Below are 17061 nucleotides of genomic sequence, written 5' to 3' on the forward strand. Positions count from 1 at the left end.
ATACAGCGTTTATATACAGCGTTTTTCTATACAGGAAACAATCACACCAGCATGAGTAAGGTGGGCTTTTATGCCCACCTTCTCCCTCCAATCCTCCCTCCACTTCAAAGCAAGATAAAGAAAGAGGGAAAAAAGACCACAAATAAGAGAAAAGAGAAGTTAAGCATACACGCATTAACAGTTATGGCAATCAATTAACCACAAATCTGAGGGGAAAAAAGCATGCGTATAGATTTTTGGAAGTTGCTTCCATTAAAATGATCATACAGTTTATTCTACAGATTTAAGAGCTATGTTCACCTTGGTTTGTGCTTTCTATCCTATCTTACAAGGCAGTGAGGAACAGGGTCAAAAAGGTACAATAAAAACACACTGAAATAAGAGGAGGACAAAAAAATCCTTTTTCCCATACTTTAGGTAACTACGATATGTAGAAGAAACTGAGAAAATCAAAGCGTACAGCAAAGTTTTGAAAGTACACTTTGAGCTCTACCACTACACAGGTAATAATAGTATAGTACATTCCAGCTCTTGTTAATGCTTCTCTGAGATGTAGGGCTAACCCTTTAGCTGCCCGCTCTGCAGGCTAGCTGATCTTTTCATCTGAGTTGTGTATCTAACATGGCTTAGGTCCAGGAATATCCATAGAGGCCAGGTTTGGAATTCCACAAAAAAAAAAAAAAATACAGTTTTTAAATTTTATTACATTCTTCAGTGATAGAGGGCTTTTATGTGCAGTTGATTACTCTAAGTGGTTATGGCTTCTTTTTTTAAGTTCTCCCAATTTTTTCCCCCCACAACAAAAATAAGATTCCAGTAACACAACAATGATGTGTACACAAAGAGAGAATAATCCAGATGTGAGATAAAGAATTGAATGATTATTGTTATTCTATGACTCGTGCAGACCATAAAGTTCTCACATTTTGAAATATTTTGATTATTTGCATTAGATGTGTATGTCATTAGTACAGTGCTGTGTGGGTGTAACTCTGGTTTTGTAAATGAGGTTACAGAGTGCTGAGTTGATGTTACTTATAATGGATGACTTCCACTGTATATTTCAAGCTCTGTTCTTTTCATAAATTGGGTTTCGATAAAAAGTCATTTGAGTTATGTAATGTGAGGATTTCATCATGTGCTTGAGGTGCTGTTGAAGTCAACTGGGCCAGACACAAAAGGGACAGGTTCAAAACAGTGAAGTGGGGCGCCGTGATTGGCTACTCTATTCAATCACTCTACTTCTTCCTGTAGTTGCCCAGTTGGATGGCAGAACGGTCGAAGACACAACGGAAAGTGATCGGCTGAACTTCCCAGTAGGGGACGGGGTTGCTGAACAGGCTAATGCCGGAGTACATGGCCTTCTTTGTGTTGAAGCCAGGAGGGCAGAAGTCTTCTGTTCCCACGGCAGCAATCTTGTTGTTATGGAGATAGATCACCTACAAAAATGAAAGAGGTTCGAATAACCAGTCTGTATATCCAAGTCTCTAATGTCTCAAGCTTTACAGACTTAGTCAAACTACTTTACCCTTAAAGATCCAGTTGCTATGATATTCCCATACCTGTTTACATTCCAATTCATAAGAATACTTTAAAAACAGGGCACTGCTATCATCAACTGGTACTAATAGCCCAAAAAATAAATAAAAGAAGGATCAACCCGATGTCTAAACAAGCAGGGCTGTCCCGGCTAAAGAAATGTGGTTTTCAAAAATGAGTTAAGAGACTGCACACTATTTCAATGGATTCTGAAGGCAGCTGCAGTGGTGTACACTGACCTGGATGTATTTGTGCTCAGGTAGACCGGATGGGACAGTGGTGAGGGCATTGTTGTCCAGGTGAAGCTCACGCAGGTGAGGCACCATGGCCAGAGAGCCATTCTCCACAACACTGATCTCATTGTGGCTCAGGCCCAGCCTAGCAATAGTTACAAAGCAAGATAAACTGATTGACAGCATGACTGAGTAGGGAAATGAAAGAACGTGCAAGCGACAAAACTGTAATTTGTAACTTTTAACAGACAAAAAAATAAATAAAATCAAGATCAACAACAAACAATCACAACAAAAGAGGAAATCTTTCAAATCTCAAAAGTTCTCCTCTCCCATCCTTACTCTCCTACAGTTAAGTGTTGAAGTACATGTTTGAAAATTTGCTGTTGAGCATTCATGTTATTATCACTTATTCAGGCTTTTGACACAGAGTTAACTAAAACACAGTGTAGGGCAGTACAGCCAAGAAGGGTTACGTAAGCAACTCAGCTATGATTTAAGTCATGGAAAAATGGAAAAAGAGAGTAATTTCTATGCTTCATTATTTTGTTTTTCCAAAGCAAATTCATGTAAGTCATGACACGATGTAATTCAGATATTACACTTCAAAGCCATGGCACATTACACGTCAACCAAATGACGTGATAATCCTCCAAACATATCTTAATGTGGGTCAGCACTGAAGAACATTTTAGCCCCGTCGAGGGAAGAGTTTTGTGTCTTGGTTTGTTGGTGTGCAGAACAGCTCTTTTTGATCTGCTCAAGTGAGTTCAGCTCACTCATCTGTTTCAGTGCTACAGTGCAAAGTAACTGCAGTTGCAGAAAGCATTGAAGCTAATATGTGTGAACAGGAATGAAGGATGAAGGATGAATGGATGAATGAAGGTAGAAGATAAGAAGTAGTGTCTTTACTTGGCCAAGTTCTTCAGGCCCTTCAGACTGTCTGCCTGCACCTTGGTGATTTTGTTCCCATCCAAGTGAAGTTCAGACAGGGAGCTGGGCAGACCTGGGTATCACCGCAACAACACAGACCGGGAAAGCACAAATACAACGGCAACATCACTTACAGCAGAAGGGTAAATATTATTACATACCTCTGTGCTGTTTGAATGATTAGAGTGATACAGTAATATATTGTAACTGGATAAAACTAGCATGTTAGCTTATGTGATGGAAATGTGTGTGTGTGTGTGTGTGTGTGTGTGTGTGTGTGTGTGTGTGTGTGTGTGTGTGTGTGTGTGTGTGTTTGTGCGTGTCTGTCTGTCTGCGTACCTTTAGGAATGGCAGTGAGGTTAGTGTCTGAGATACGGATGTATGAGACCCTCTTCAGATCAGAGAAAGATCCTCCTTCAATTCCTGAGTTCTTGAAAGGGTTGGAGCCCATCTCTGAAGAGGATGAACAGAGCAGGCAAATATGTTCATGATTTCGCAACGTTTAACCATCACAGCATGATACAAAATGTTCATGCGCCTCATTTTGACATTAACAGTAAAATGACTGGGACAGACTAGCATTCCACTATGTCGGCTTATTGCGTGGGGAGTGTAACTGGAGTTTTGGATTGTCTCAAGCAGGCAGCACACCAGGGTCTCGGTCATGCTGTAATAAGATACTTTACATTCTGCAGACATGGTCCAGTCAGAAAAAACACTTTATGTTTTAGGTTTTGAGAACCAATGAGGCATAGATTTAGCAAGCCGGAAACTCTCTCTATCTCTGCTCCTGCTTCTGCTTCTGCCTTTGTTGCTCTCTCTCTCCCCCTCTCTCTCTCTCTCCCTCTTTCTCTCTCTCCTGTACACAAACCATTGCTTGTTATCTATTTGTTTGCTACATTCCAGAACTACAATCTGCAGTTCATATCAGAAGTTGTGCTGACATATTAAATGTAAATATTTTCCTGTATGTGCAAAGACTACTTTACTTATAGGATCTTGAAATGTCTCTTATGCAAGGTTCCTCTGGCAATGCAAAACTAAAAATATTTAGATATGCTTGATGGTAAAAAAAAAAAAAAATTAAAAATCAACATATGTGTATGATCAGCTCTTTGCTTGGTTTGGATGTTTCAGATGTAATGTCACATGTACAAGCTTTCATACAAAACAATATCATTAATCACCGGGACACAGAATTGTATTATCTGCTTCTAAACCCACTGAGATAATTCTGTGTAACGTGTTGACAGCCCAAGTGAGTTCTTGTGAGTTAACTAGACTGGTATACCCATAACAATGATGTGAGCCAGGCCAGAGAAGGAAGACTTCTTGATCTTGGTGATCTGATTCTCGTGGATGCGCAGCTCTTGCAGGCTCTTGGGCATGTTAGAGGGGAATTCCTTCAGCATATTTTTGGACAGGTATAGCCTCTGAAGGCTGATCAGTGGAGTGAAGGCCTTGGCATGGATGGTGGTGATCTGATTGTTGACCAGAATGAGAGCCTTCAGAGAAACAGGAGAAACAAGACATCATTAATGTCTAGTAACAGTGCGACATAACTTTGCCTGCATGAAATGTGTAACAGTAGACAAAATAATGGAAATGCAAAACAGTATACAAGCATTTACATACTTATAAGGACTTGTGCCAACCTTTGTCTTGAGTTCAGTCTCAGTTTACCCAAGAATTAAAGTTATATAAGTTTTAGACTGTTTCTAATGGGATACTGGACCATATTTCAAGAAAGAAAGCATCTAATGTTTCAAGAGATGAAGGGGACAGGACCCACCCAAATGAAGGAAAAAGATACCTGACTAGACTATATTGCTCTTCTATTTTCCGCACAATCTTAAATTGATCAGCATGTGACGTAAATTTGTTGTTGGTACTGTGTCCATTTAGCCATGTTGGTGAGCTTTTACTTGTGCCTACTGTTTCTTTTCTTTTGTGGGAACTCTTCCTTGGTTGGTGTGTGCTGTCATGATTTTCAAAGCAGTTCCCCTCAACACATCAAATACACGGCAAGACTTCAAACACAAAATATTTTGGTAACGCTTTATTTTACAATCTGCTAATTACCAGGTATTAACTAGGAAATGAGATGGTAATAAAATACAGTTAATAGGATAGGAACTACTAAATAATTTCCTGGTATGTACATAGAAACCTACTAGGAAACTAGATGGCAACAACCTTAACCTTAACCATTTAGGTTCCTAGTAGATTTCCATGTACTTTCTAGATAATAACTTAGTATCTACTATACATTTCTAAAGGATACTTTCCAAATCACTATATTTTGTTGCCATCTAGTTTCCTAGTAAGTTTCTATGTACTTACCAGGAAATTACTTAGTACCTCCTATCCATTTTTTTGGCACTTTCCTAATGACTGTATTTTATTACCATCTCATTTCCTAGCTAATACCTGGTCATTCGCAGCCTGTTAAATAAAGCGTTATCGATATTTCACTTCAATGACTCGTGTTTCCAGTTTAAGAATATGTCTTCCTCTTCTTAGACTGCGCCCTGAGTGACAGTGTCTGTAGTGCTCAATACCTTATTTTAACTAAACTACCTTTGATAGAACTGTCACCATTTGTCAGGATTGCATATATTTAGTTTGTTTTGGGATTTGGTCCAGCTGCCACAGCTGTTGAATTTGGAGGTTGTGGAGAAAAAGGTATGCGGCAAAAAAATATATATTTAGATTTGCATCTAAAATAGAACTAACCCAGGTAAAACCTGACATCAAGTCCATATAACCAAACATGTTATGTGTAACAACTTTATGAGACCAGTACTGTAAATGCTACAAGACCTTGGTCCAGGTATGTCTGATATCTATGGTGCACTGGAAAGCCATGCTAATGTTAAAACTCAACGTCCATTACTCATAGAGAGCACATCTCCTATCATCTGAGAACAAGCAGCTCTCACATTCCTGAGATTTGATACAAAGATAGTCGAAGAGGAGGATTTTTAGTGAGATATAATTTTGGGAGAGTTTGAGCACTTGCATGTTTTGAATTTGGGAGGCTGATAATCATTTTCTGACTCTACCTTTGTTCAAGGACACCCAAGATTAAATGAATAATATATTTTTTCAGCACATTTTGGCTTGTAACTCCAAAAGTAGTAAAGATTTTGGGTTATGTTTGCACTTTTCTGTCTAGTATCACTCATCAAACACTTAAATGCACTGAGAATCAGACCCTGATATGAAGTGGGCTATAGTTGCAAGAATTAAAAAATCTGCATGTCAGGGGGATTAAAAACAATCTGTGTGTGTGTGTGTGTGTGTGTGTGTGTGGTTGGGGGGGTATATGTTGAAGTATGCTGGTGACTTACATGAAGCTGTTTCAGGCCTTTGAAATCGTTTTCTCTGATCTCTGTGATCTTGTTATTCTGTAGATCCAGCAGGCTGCTGTCCGCTGGGATATTATCTGGAACACTCTTCAGCCCTGTGGAGTGAGGACAAGATTACTGAGAAATTCCAAATTACGAGGGGATTTCAAGACCCATAGAAACATTTGAAAGTATTTGTTCCTTTTCTAGTCTTTCCAGTGCCCTGGTGGTGGTAGTGCCATGGCAGGAACCATAGCTATGCTACATGGGGATGTGATGTCAACATTGATGACCTCACTGACTCTATGAACAATCACGCAAAGGACCTGACGATATCTAAACAAACCTATCATGGTTATCCAGAAAGAAAACTCTCAGAAGCAAAAAACAAAGTTCCATGCAAAAGTGGAATTTTGGTGGGCATGACAGAAAGTTTGCCACATAAAAGGTTTGTCAGTGACTGGCCCAGAAACCAACCCGTCTGTTTTTCATCTGCCTCAAGGCCATAGACAAATGACTGTCCTCATCTGCTGTCCAGTGCACTGACCTCAGGGCAAACATACAAAATGAGGAAAGGCTGCTGCATGTCACAGGGGAGACCCATGCAAAAAACATGAGTACTAACAGAACAAGTTGTCTGGAGCGGTTCACATGTAGGATTTAGTACAGAATGAGTGAGGATGAAGAATGAGCAGGAATGAGTGCCCCTGCTGGCAGGTTCTCTGACCAACTATTTGAGGCCACACTGTGGAAATGGCCACTTAAATGAACTGTGAGGTCTCTAGAGGAAGTCTCACACCATACCTGAACACTGAGGTCACTCAGCTCACTGTTTTGTTTGGACAGCCCATGCATGGCACTTTTAGTGCAGAGATGATAGCTTTTCCAAAGAATAATTTAGTCTGTGCTCTTTTAAAGAAAAAAAAAAGGAAACCACAAAGCATTTACAGATTGTAACGAAAAGGGACATGCTCTCTGACTTCGAAAGCTTGAGTCATTGCACTTGTGAGCCATCTTAGTGGACATAAACATGCACTGAAGGTCCTCAATCTAAACGCATCATTCACACGAACACTGTCTGCATTTGCGTAAATGTGTCTTCTCCTTCTCTTTCTTTCTCCATCTCTCACTGTATTGTTTGAATAGTTTGAGGAATGTAGGACAATGGATAGAGGTGAGTTCAGATTTCTGGAATGTCACATTTACTGAGTGATGCCTTACAAACATTCCATTTGTTTAGTCTCGGGATTTCAGAAGGGTGTGTCTCTGGCAGTAATCACTGAAATAATCCAAACAGGATGGATTTACAATGGAAGATAAAAGCATCAATTACTTACATGTACATTTTTGTGATGTTTGGACTAATGTCTCAGCTAACATAAAACATATCAGTAACAAATACTGGAATAATAAGATCTCAGTTGATGCTCAGGTTAGATTGCAGCAGACATTGTAGCAGAATTAACTTGTTGGCATAAGACATTTTCATCATTATTTTCCAAGAGGCTAAGATGAAAGCAAATAAGTATAAGGTGAATAGTACGGTGGTGAAACACATGGATGTGTTATGCTAGCAGTTCAGATAAAAGTAGGTCATTTTTTTTCCTCCCAATTCTTGTGAGCTGAGATGTCAAGTTCAACCCACTTATTTAGTTTTTGTGAATTCTTGAGTGAGTTTTTCCATTATGTTTGATTCCTTCAGTTTGAAAGAGACCAACACTGACCCAGAACATCTATATTCTGCGTTACAGACTGTCCCACCTGTTCCTTCCATCAGCACACACATCTACACATGACATTGATGGCTAGACATATTTCCCAAACAACACATCCGTCACTTGTTACATCTCCAAGAGGGGAAAAAAAGGCTAAAATAACTGGAAAATAACTCAAGACACTCCTCTAAAAGACTGCGAAGGCGTGCAGGATGTACGTCAACGCATTCAGATGTCTTACACTTGGATTGTAAAAATTGCTGGACCTTGTTGGGAACAATGACTGCAGCCTTATTTACATCTTACAAGGTGTCTGAAGCTGCTCTTCTATAAACACATTACATGAACAGTCATACTGAGCTTCACTCACTTGTTTCTGTCTGGGGGTCTACATAGCTGCAAAGTGGTCTAAACTAGGTCCGTTTTTTTAATCTGTATAGAATTGAGTTAAGATGGAATCCAGACCTATCCACACCCTTTTTTCATTTCCTTCCCTTTTTGTTCTTCTCCTCCTCTCTTCATGGACAGGCCAAACACGTGCCAGTAAGGTCTGCCGAACAGATGAGTGCTTCAGGTCAGAGGAGGAGACGGGAACGCAACCCACCTCCCCCCTTCTCTCTCCATTTTCTATCTATCTCCTGAGAGTGATTCCGGCGACTGGTCTGGTGGGCTTGGGGAGTTGGCCCACTCTGTATGCTGCCACGTCTGTGTTTTAGTCTGCCAATCTATCTGTTTGTCTGACCGTTTCAAATGTAATCTTTCAACCCCCAGATTCTCCCTTACGGAATCGAGGTCAATTTAAATCTTGATAAAACAGGCCATCAAAGTAATCTCAGCTTCATAACGGTAAAACACACAGCCTAAACCTCACAATAAATTCTCTCAACTAAACACAGCATAACGCAATGTAGCTCAACAAAACAACACCCAAGACAACACCAAATCTGATGACACTAACAGTTAAATCTTCTCTCAGCAAAACTAGGACCTCACCAAAGTAACCGGAAAACAATTAGGATAAAAGGATTGAGAGTCAAGTAAATCTCTAGTAATTATACAAAAACAAAGACTTGTCTGATCCTTGACAGACCAATGAGACGTCGGCATGGGTATTCTGGGAGAGAATGAGTATATATTTAATGGAAAAGGCCAGGTTTTTGAAAACAGCAGAAATGTGAGCCAGGCCACAGCTTTCCCAGACTTCTTCCACAGCCTCTCCACGTCTGGGAAAACAATCAGGTGACTGAAGTGTCTGTCTGGTGCAATGTGGCTGTTTGTCACAATGTGTGAGGACATTTCAAGTGGTTTAGTGACATTATTTATTAAACTGGGAGGATTTATGAGACCGGGAGACACAAAAAAGTTTTGTTCACATCAAATACAACAACCCCTGATGTCATCCTGACACTGCACCTATAAATACACAGTCTTTCTCTCTTTTTTTTTTTTTTGCTCTCTCTCCCTCTCTCTCTCTCTCTCTCTCATGCACACACACACACACATAATCTCATTGAGAACTCATTCTGTCTCTTTCCCCTTCCATACATAAATGATTTGATCTCCTCTTTCACTTCTACAAAGTGATATTAAAACAAAATACATCTGTCCTACTGTAAAGGTGAATTAATCGTCAAGAAAGCACTAAACGACAAACAACTGGAAGGTAATGTGAGGTAATGTTCTGGACTTTTTTTTTTTTTTTGGTCTTTCTTTTGATGTTTTGTCCCGATGAGGAGGTTGAGCTCAGACTGTGATTGTTCTTACCCAGGTCAGAGCACTGGACCACACGTAGGTGGCACTGGCATTTAAAGGGGCAGACAGGCCCAGCGGCAGGTGGAGGAAGGCTTAAAACAGGGACTTCAGATTCAGGTAAGTCAGCGGACCCGGCATCATCCTCCATCATGAAGTCCATGAAACCTGACTGACGAAAGGGCAGAGCCCAGCAGGCTGACACCAGGAGTAAGAGGAGACAGCCAGACCGCATGTTGATTCACGTCTGAGGGCCTAGAGGAGTTCGAGAGAAAAAAAGGAAAGTGTCAAAGGTCAGAAGTGGGTGTATCTATCTGAGCATCTGGCGTTGGGTGAGTTTGAAAAAGTGGAGAAAAGGTTAAATGTTGACCAAACAACAAGAGCAAGTCTGTATAATGACTGCTAATGTTTAGAGAGAGGTTGGTTTTAATGTCAAAGAAGCATCGGATGGCATAAAGCTCTGTGGGTTGGGTCTTACGTTAGGCCTTCTCAACATTTTGAATTTGCATTCATTTTTCTTCTTAAGTTAATTTTCTGTGATTGAGTGAACATCTCTATCCTTGTCCCATCCAGTTCAATTCTGTCATAAAATTGGGAAAAAGAAGTGGCATTGGAAAAAGGAATTTCTAGCCCCACAATATTCCCTCTGTAAGTAAAAATGAAAAATTATCACTTAAAAATTGTCTTAAAACACAGAAAACATATAAAACACAAAAGTTGTCCCCAGCAAGGCCACACACACACACACACACAGACAGATACACACACACAAACACACGTGCACACACAGTAGCTGTCAGTTAAAACCAATAGTCTGGGTGGGGCTGCTGGCTTGTGTGTGTCAGGGAGATTGCTGGGTAGAAGGTGACTTTAACAGTCCCACCTCAGATTTGGTCTCTCTTCCTCTCCCTCTCTCTCTCTCTCTCTCCTTCTCTCTCTCTCTTTCTCTCTCTCTCTCTAAGCTATGTAATTATGGCATAGAAGTTCAAACTCCGGCAACAGCTTCACTCAGAACATGAATTACAACTCAGTCACTGCTATTGAACTCTGGGAAACTCAGAGATTTCGACTCAAAAATCTCTCTGAAACGCCATGCAATTTTCTCATTCTTTTATCATCTTAAAGCAGCGGCCATGCCTGCTATCTGAGACAACAGCCTGGGCCAATTTTCCATGCAGGCATAGTTAGTGGGAGGGATTTTTTTTTCTTGAGGGAAAAAAGCAGCCAAGTAGGAGCAAGGTCCAATATCTACAAGTTTCAACTCTTAGTTCCACAAAAAACAAAGAATCTCCTTCTCAAAGAGGACAGTCTTGGCTACATGGCTGAACTTAATCATATGGAGGCCACTCAGGTTACATGCAGTTGCCACGTAAATTCTTAAATTCCTGCTGAGCTGAAAGTCTTTTAAAATGACTAATAGCAATGGCAGGAAATGACTACCGATAATGCTATGGGAGTAACCTTTGGTCCTCACTTCCTTCACCTGAGTTTGGTTTTGACCTGCTGGAATGCATATTAAAACCATCTTCTTGTGAGTCCTGTGTTCACACCCTAATAAACCGATTTGTGACATCCAGAACAGTTCACTTCAGCCCACTCTCCTCTAAATAATATAGTGCAGTATTTGTGAAAACATGGAGGATCGTGATTTAAGCATATGCGAAACTTTTCCCTGCAAAAGTTAGTAGAAAAGAAAAGCACAGTAGTCAGTGATTGATTCATGTGTTTCTGATAAACCAGTTGCTGTTCATGTTATTTGTATTTGCATGTGCTAATAAGTTTAATATGTGGCCTGCTAAGGGCTTTAATAAATGAAGCTGCATGTGTGTTAAAATATCAAACAAGTAGAGATTTTGTCAGACCAGATTATTACACCAATACACATATGATATTGTTATTTTTGCTATTAAGGCAAATAAGTCCATACTCAGTACTCAAGAGAGACCTGAAGCACCAAGCTCCAGGGGAGAGGAGACTCTGAGAGTATACAGACAAATGACATCCCATCTACTATAAGCTCCCATCTGCAGCTCTCCAGGACTTCTCTTATTACTAAACAGGCCGTGACACGCGGGCCCAGCTTCCAGACCTGTCTCAGTCAGTATTTTCCATTGCCCCTGAAGCATAATGTTCTCCTCTGACCAATTACTCCTTTCACTCCCTCCCCTTTTTTGAATGTGTTCACAGGATGATGGGAGAAAGTGCTGTCTCTGCACTTTATATGTGTTCTGTCAGCAAGACAGTCTTGTTGTTGAAAGCTGAGTGTCAAAAAAGTAAGCAGGGAATCACTGCTGTTGTGTCATTAACGCTGACTGACAAAGAGGTTTGCACATTCCTTTTGTAACATTTCAGACATGTTAACCTGCTAAAATAGTTGTAAAGTTTTTTTTCTTTACCTGAATCAACAACAAATATCCCTGCAAGGAGACAAATTATGAAAAATGTATATTCAATCATGTCAAGGACATTCTCATCAACAATAAGTGCACCAGTCTATGGGACATATTACTGATCTCCCTTCCAAGTCTTAACAGGGGTCTAAACAAGGCATGTTTTTGTTTCAGCTTCTGTCCTCAATTTGGCCGTGCTCTCCAAGATTGACAGGAGCACCTGCACAGTAGGCAGCAGATGCTGTAGCCACCTATACACTCAGGAATAGGGAGGAGGAGTTCTGTTGTCCTTGCACCACAAAGAACAGTCCTATTTCAGTCTTCCCCTCTGAAAATAATGAGCTAATCTCTGTTCTGTGCATCTGTGGATGATTTCCTGAAGTTAATGTTGTGTGTGTGTGTGTCTGTGTGTGTGTGTCTGTGTGTGTGTTCTAAAAGTTCAAAAAGTTTAGAGCTTTTCCAGCCTTGGAAACTTGTTAGAATTTGTATTAAAAAAAAAAAAACAACCAGAGGGTGTAGGTGGACTTTCCCAGCCTTAGATCTTTGCTAGTACATGGAAGAAAGAACTTCCTACTTTCTCTGTCCCCCCTCACTATCTTTCCTCCCTCGTTTTCTACACGTCGCATCTCAGACTCTGTCGGTGCATGTCTGATTAGTCTCCATGAGGCCAAAAGGCAGTGCTGTCGTTTCCCATTATGAACAAACCCCCACACCCTTATCCCACCCTCAACCCTCCATCTTCCCCTGATCAACTGAACAAGCAGATGACAGGAGCCAGAACTCACAAAGCAAATGTAACAGTCGTTCCCAGAAATGTCTGCTGTGTTAGCAAACCTGTCCACTTTCAGAAGTTGAATGCCCTTTATGAATTACACGCTTATATTTATCACACACTGCATAATTTATTCGTCCTGTTCAGTTTATAAACAGTATTGTAATTAATGTATAATTAAGTAAATGCCAACAGATTTTCTCTCACTTGTTTATTCTCATGTGTCTAGTCATATGCTATCATTCACAATACACAGCGTGTTCTCAGGTCATGTAGTATTAGACCTGAATCCATAATCATACACACAGACACACACACACACACACACACACACACACGCACGCACATGCTCGCTTTTTCTCTGAGGGGTCTCAAAGCAATGAATCTTGGGTAGGTATTTACTAGGCTTTGGGACATTTAAAACATGTGTGCCCCCTTTAAACCCATCAACAACCCCACATGTCATCTTGCCAGACAGACACGGCTACATTTACTGGCCATAAGGTTTCTCAGAAACAGCTTTCATCTCTTTAGAACCAGACTTTTTCCTCCTGACTGGTGGCATAACATGATTGGTCTCCTCATCGAAAATAATTGTTTACAGTCCCACAAGGTGCTTGTTACTGAACCACACTTAAAAATTATCAGTGATGTATTATAAGGATCAATCAAAATGGAAACTTCTTATGGTGTTTTATCAGTAACCAGCTGATGTTTACATTGTGTCTTTACAAGAAAATCTGAGGCTATTGAGAAATAATCCACAACATATCCACAATTAGTTGACTGACTGTTATAACATGAAATGCTCTAGGCCCAGAACATGCAATGATACATTATAACTGCAAGCTTGATTCAAGTGTGTAATCAGAAGCTGAGGGTAACACTTCATGAAGAGCAGCTGAATATACTCCTGGACATATACCACAAGTCTCAGTATACCACACCCACGACTGATAGTGGAGAAGTTGCCCTAGAGAGATTTCAATGTTTCACAAAAGCTAAAGTGGTATTAAAGTTTCCCAAGCTCTAAGATCCTTGTGCTTTCCTTTAGGGAAATTCTATCAAATACCAAATAAATCCTATTTGGACCAGTGGAGAAATCCACAAACGCTGTTAAGACTCCAGACTAGAGACATTCAGAGCATTCTGGATCCAGCTGTAAAGGGGCATGTGACTTCAGAAACCACATTAGAGCCATTCTTTGTAGAACACACACACACACACACACACACACACACACACACACACACACACACACACACACACACACACACACACCAATAACCAAAAGCTGTATTATCGGAAGTTATGACTGGACTCATATCAACAACCACACTAATCCTCCAGCCTCTCTCGCCTACACTCTCTCTGTCTTTCTAGCTTCTCTCTCTTTCTGTCTGTCCGTCTGTCACTTCCTCTCTCTTCCTAGCTTCTCTCTCTTTCTGTATGTCTGTATGTCTGTCTGCCTCTATCTCGCTCTTTCTTTCTCTCTCTGTCTCTCTCTTTCCGTCTTGCTCTCATTTCTCTCTCACTCTGTGGATAAGCATCTTTGTTAAGGCATGTTTCTGTCTGACTCTCTGTAATAAAGTATGCTGTGCATTTGACTCAACTCCAACGACAGAAATTTCTGTCATTATTTTCAGTGACGACTTCAGGATGGGAAAGCTGGATAAGGGCCAGTGTCCAGCGTGGCTATTGTTTGATGACTCTTTCTCTCTCAATTCAGTTGCAGTCCAAATGGAGATGTGTGGTTTCCAAAGAAAACTCTCAGAATAGGTCTGAAACCAGAAGACCGCTATATTTTGTCTGAACCCCTCTGTTGCTATCATGCCTTTGAGATATTACTGAAAGAACAGAAAATGCATGACGGAGCTTTTTCCACTTACAGTATTGCAACCAATGAGTCTGGTTTCTGTGCCCTACAGTTAAAATGCAACTTAGCAAAGGATGTATGCCCCTCTCCCCCTTACTGGTTGTGATGGGAATGCTGTGATTTAACTGGGAATTTTGTGGTGGCCTGGCAGGAAGTGCTCAGTCAGATTTCCCCTGTGATGGGGGAAAGCTGGACCACTACAAGATTAATGGGGCAAGGGTTCCAGGTACTCTTTTTTCTCTCTCTCTCTTTTCCCTTTTTTGTTCACTTCAAAGAATCTGTCTCTCTTTAGTTCTGGTTGCTCAGGGCAATTTGAGGGAGGAGAAGAGAGAAGGCAAAAGTGGAATTGTACACTCCAGAGCCCAGGCACATCAGTCAGGATGGTAACTGTAAATGACCAACCCGTTTCTACATTCTCAGCTTCACTCTCACTGCTGCTTCCTCAGAGAGCACAGAACAGAACCTACATCAATGATCTCAGGCAATACAAAGAAAGCTTTGTGATTGTCATTGTGTTACTCTCTCTCTCTTTCTCTCTCTCTCTCTCTCTCTCTCTCCAGTTTTTGGGTTTGGATGCCTATGTGCCAAGCAGAACAAAAAAGAAAGCTGGAATAAAAGACACAACTGAAAAGAGAATGAAAAGAAGGAGCTCGTAAACATTAATGACTTTTCCACCAGGGTCAGTAACTGAATAGCAGAGTAGAGGGAGAAAGAGAACCTGCAGTATTTCACAACTGTATTACCATCCCCTCGCTCCCTCTGTTATTCTCTCCTCTCCTCTCCTCTCCTCTCCTCTCCATGTTAGGAGATATGAATACACTATAATCACAGAAGGAAGAAATGAAGCAATGACCTAAGAATCTGTGTGAGACAAGCTAGACTGTTTTCTAGATATACTCTCATCTAAGTAATGCACTGCATTCTGTATGATGCATGCATGTGTTTGTGTATGAATGAACAAAGAAACACACAAGGAAATGAAATAACTGCACTTGGCTATAGTACCAAGCTAACATACACGCACAGGCACACACATTCACACACCTAGGATGAAATAGATTAGTTAGTCTCTTTTATCAGTGAACCAATGAACTGAATGCACTTTACAGAACTAATGCATTTTACAGAACTGATGCATTTTCAGTTTTCCAACCATACACCAGAGTTGGAAGATGACACATGCTCACTCTGAAGTATGCTGATATGTTCAGACACAAATATCAGCACACACACACACACACACACACACACACAGCCACACACACACACACACACTTCACCTGAAGCCAAAAATATCACTCTGAAATCAAATTCATTTTATGTCCTCTGTTGTAAGAAAGAGACGCTATTACAGAAAGACCTGAGCATGTCCAAACATGTTCTCAATTAATCCTGACCTCTGTATTTAGTGCTCATTTCCTAAAGTCATGAATCAAATCCTCTTACCAGAACCACACCACTCCTTTCAGAATTTTCAAACATGAACAGCTGACTTTGAAACTTTTGAAACTTTGAAACTTTGACTTTGAAACAGAGGGATAGAGTTAGCCCAAAATACAGACACCCCCCCCCCCCCCTCTATTTCAGTCTCACTCTGCATTCCCCTCACTTCCAAAACCTTTTCCTCTAGTCCAAAGAGAGAAGTTTCCCTACTTTGTGAAAGTATCTGGACCTACCTGTAGTCTTAGCAAAAAATCAAGAGCTGGAAATGGACACCCAAAATCCAGAGAGAGGGGAGACGTTCCTTAGCACAGCTCTGCAGGCCGAGAGGAGAAGCACTGAGAAACCGCGCAGCCAAGACCAAGCAGGTGTGCTCTGTCAAAGGCAGGAGGAGGAGGAGGAAGGGGCAGAGAGAAGGAGAAGGAGAGAGGGAGGGAGAGAAGGAGGGGTCCTTTCTGGAGTCCTTCTTAAAAACAGACAATTGGTGGAGAATTTCCTCCTCTGTGCTCAACTGTTCCAAATGCAGTTGGAAGAACAGCGCAGAAAGAAGGGAGAAGAAAAAGGGAGAGAGAGAGAGAGAGAGAGAGAGAGAGAGAGGCTGAAGATTGTAGTCAATGAGCTGACTGACTGTGTTGGTACAGACTCATCCTATGTCATCTGGTAATGATAGGACATCCAGTGCTCAAACTAGAAAGTTCTGTCTATGCCTCCTTGCACTTATTTTTGGGAGGAATTCAAGCTGGCTTTTGCTACCCTGCTTTGAAACCAGAATTGCTTTTGTTTCATTTTTTTTGCTATTTGGTTTGTTTACTTATGCAGAGTAAAAAGCATGCAGGGAATTTGAAAATGGAAATAGGACGCCAGTGCAACTGCAAAAGGGAGAAAGAAAGAAAGAAAGAAAGAAAGAAAGAAAGAAAGAAAGAAAACAAACAAACAGACAAACAAACAATGAAGTCAAAACCTTGTGTAATGATAAGCGTTTGGTTATAAACTGAAAGGAACCCAGTCTCTCCCTTGCCTTGTGTTTTTTTTTTTTTTTTGTCTTGATTGAGAGGTTAAGATGA

General features: G+C 40.7%; 1 protein-coding gene across 1 annotated transcript; it reads right to left on the reverse strand.

Annotated features, from left to right (window-relative positions):
• Positions 1 to 776: 776 nt before the first annotated feature.
• On the reverse strand, positions 777 to 16316 carry dcn (decorin). The gene is made up of 8 exons (XM_030770202.1): positions 16234 to 16316; positions 9535 to 9774; positions 6059 to 6171; positions 3997 to 4210; positions 3045 to 3158; positions 2685 to 2778; positions 1779 to 1917; positions 777 to 1439 (listed from the first exon to the last, which is right to left on the reverse strand). The coding sequence occupies exons 2-8, from the start codon at positions 9752 to 9754 to the stop codon at positions 1239 to 1241; spliced, it is 1095 nt and encodes a 364-aa protein (XP_030626062.1). The 5' UTR covers positions 9755 to 9774; positions 16234 to 16316; the 3' UTR covers positions 777 to 1238.
• Positions 16317 to 17061: the final 745 nt, after the last annotated feature.

Source organism: Chanos chanos, chromosome 1 (genome assembly GCF_902362185.1).
Source record: "Chanos chanos chromosome 1, fChaCha1.1, whole genome shotgun sequence".
Taxonomy (NCBI): Eukaryota; Metazoa; Chordata; class Actinopteri; order Gonorynchiformes; family Chanidae; genus Chanos; species Chanos chanos.

Excerpts from the sequence above, each read along its gene's own strand:
- dcn (XM_030770202.1), bottom strand. The coding sequence starts at position 9,754 with ATGCGGTCTGGCTGTCTCCTCTTACTCCTGGTGTCAGCCTGCTGGGCT. Across the intron at positions 3,159-3,996 it reads GGCTCACATCATTGTTATGG|AGATGGGCTCCAACCCTTTC; the intron begins GTATACCAGTCT and ends CATCCTCTTCAG. Across the intron at positions 1,440-1,778 it reads CTGAGCACAAATACATCCAG|GTGATCTATCTCCATAACAA; the intron begins GTCAGTGTACAC and ends TCATTTTTGTAG.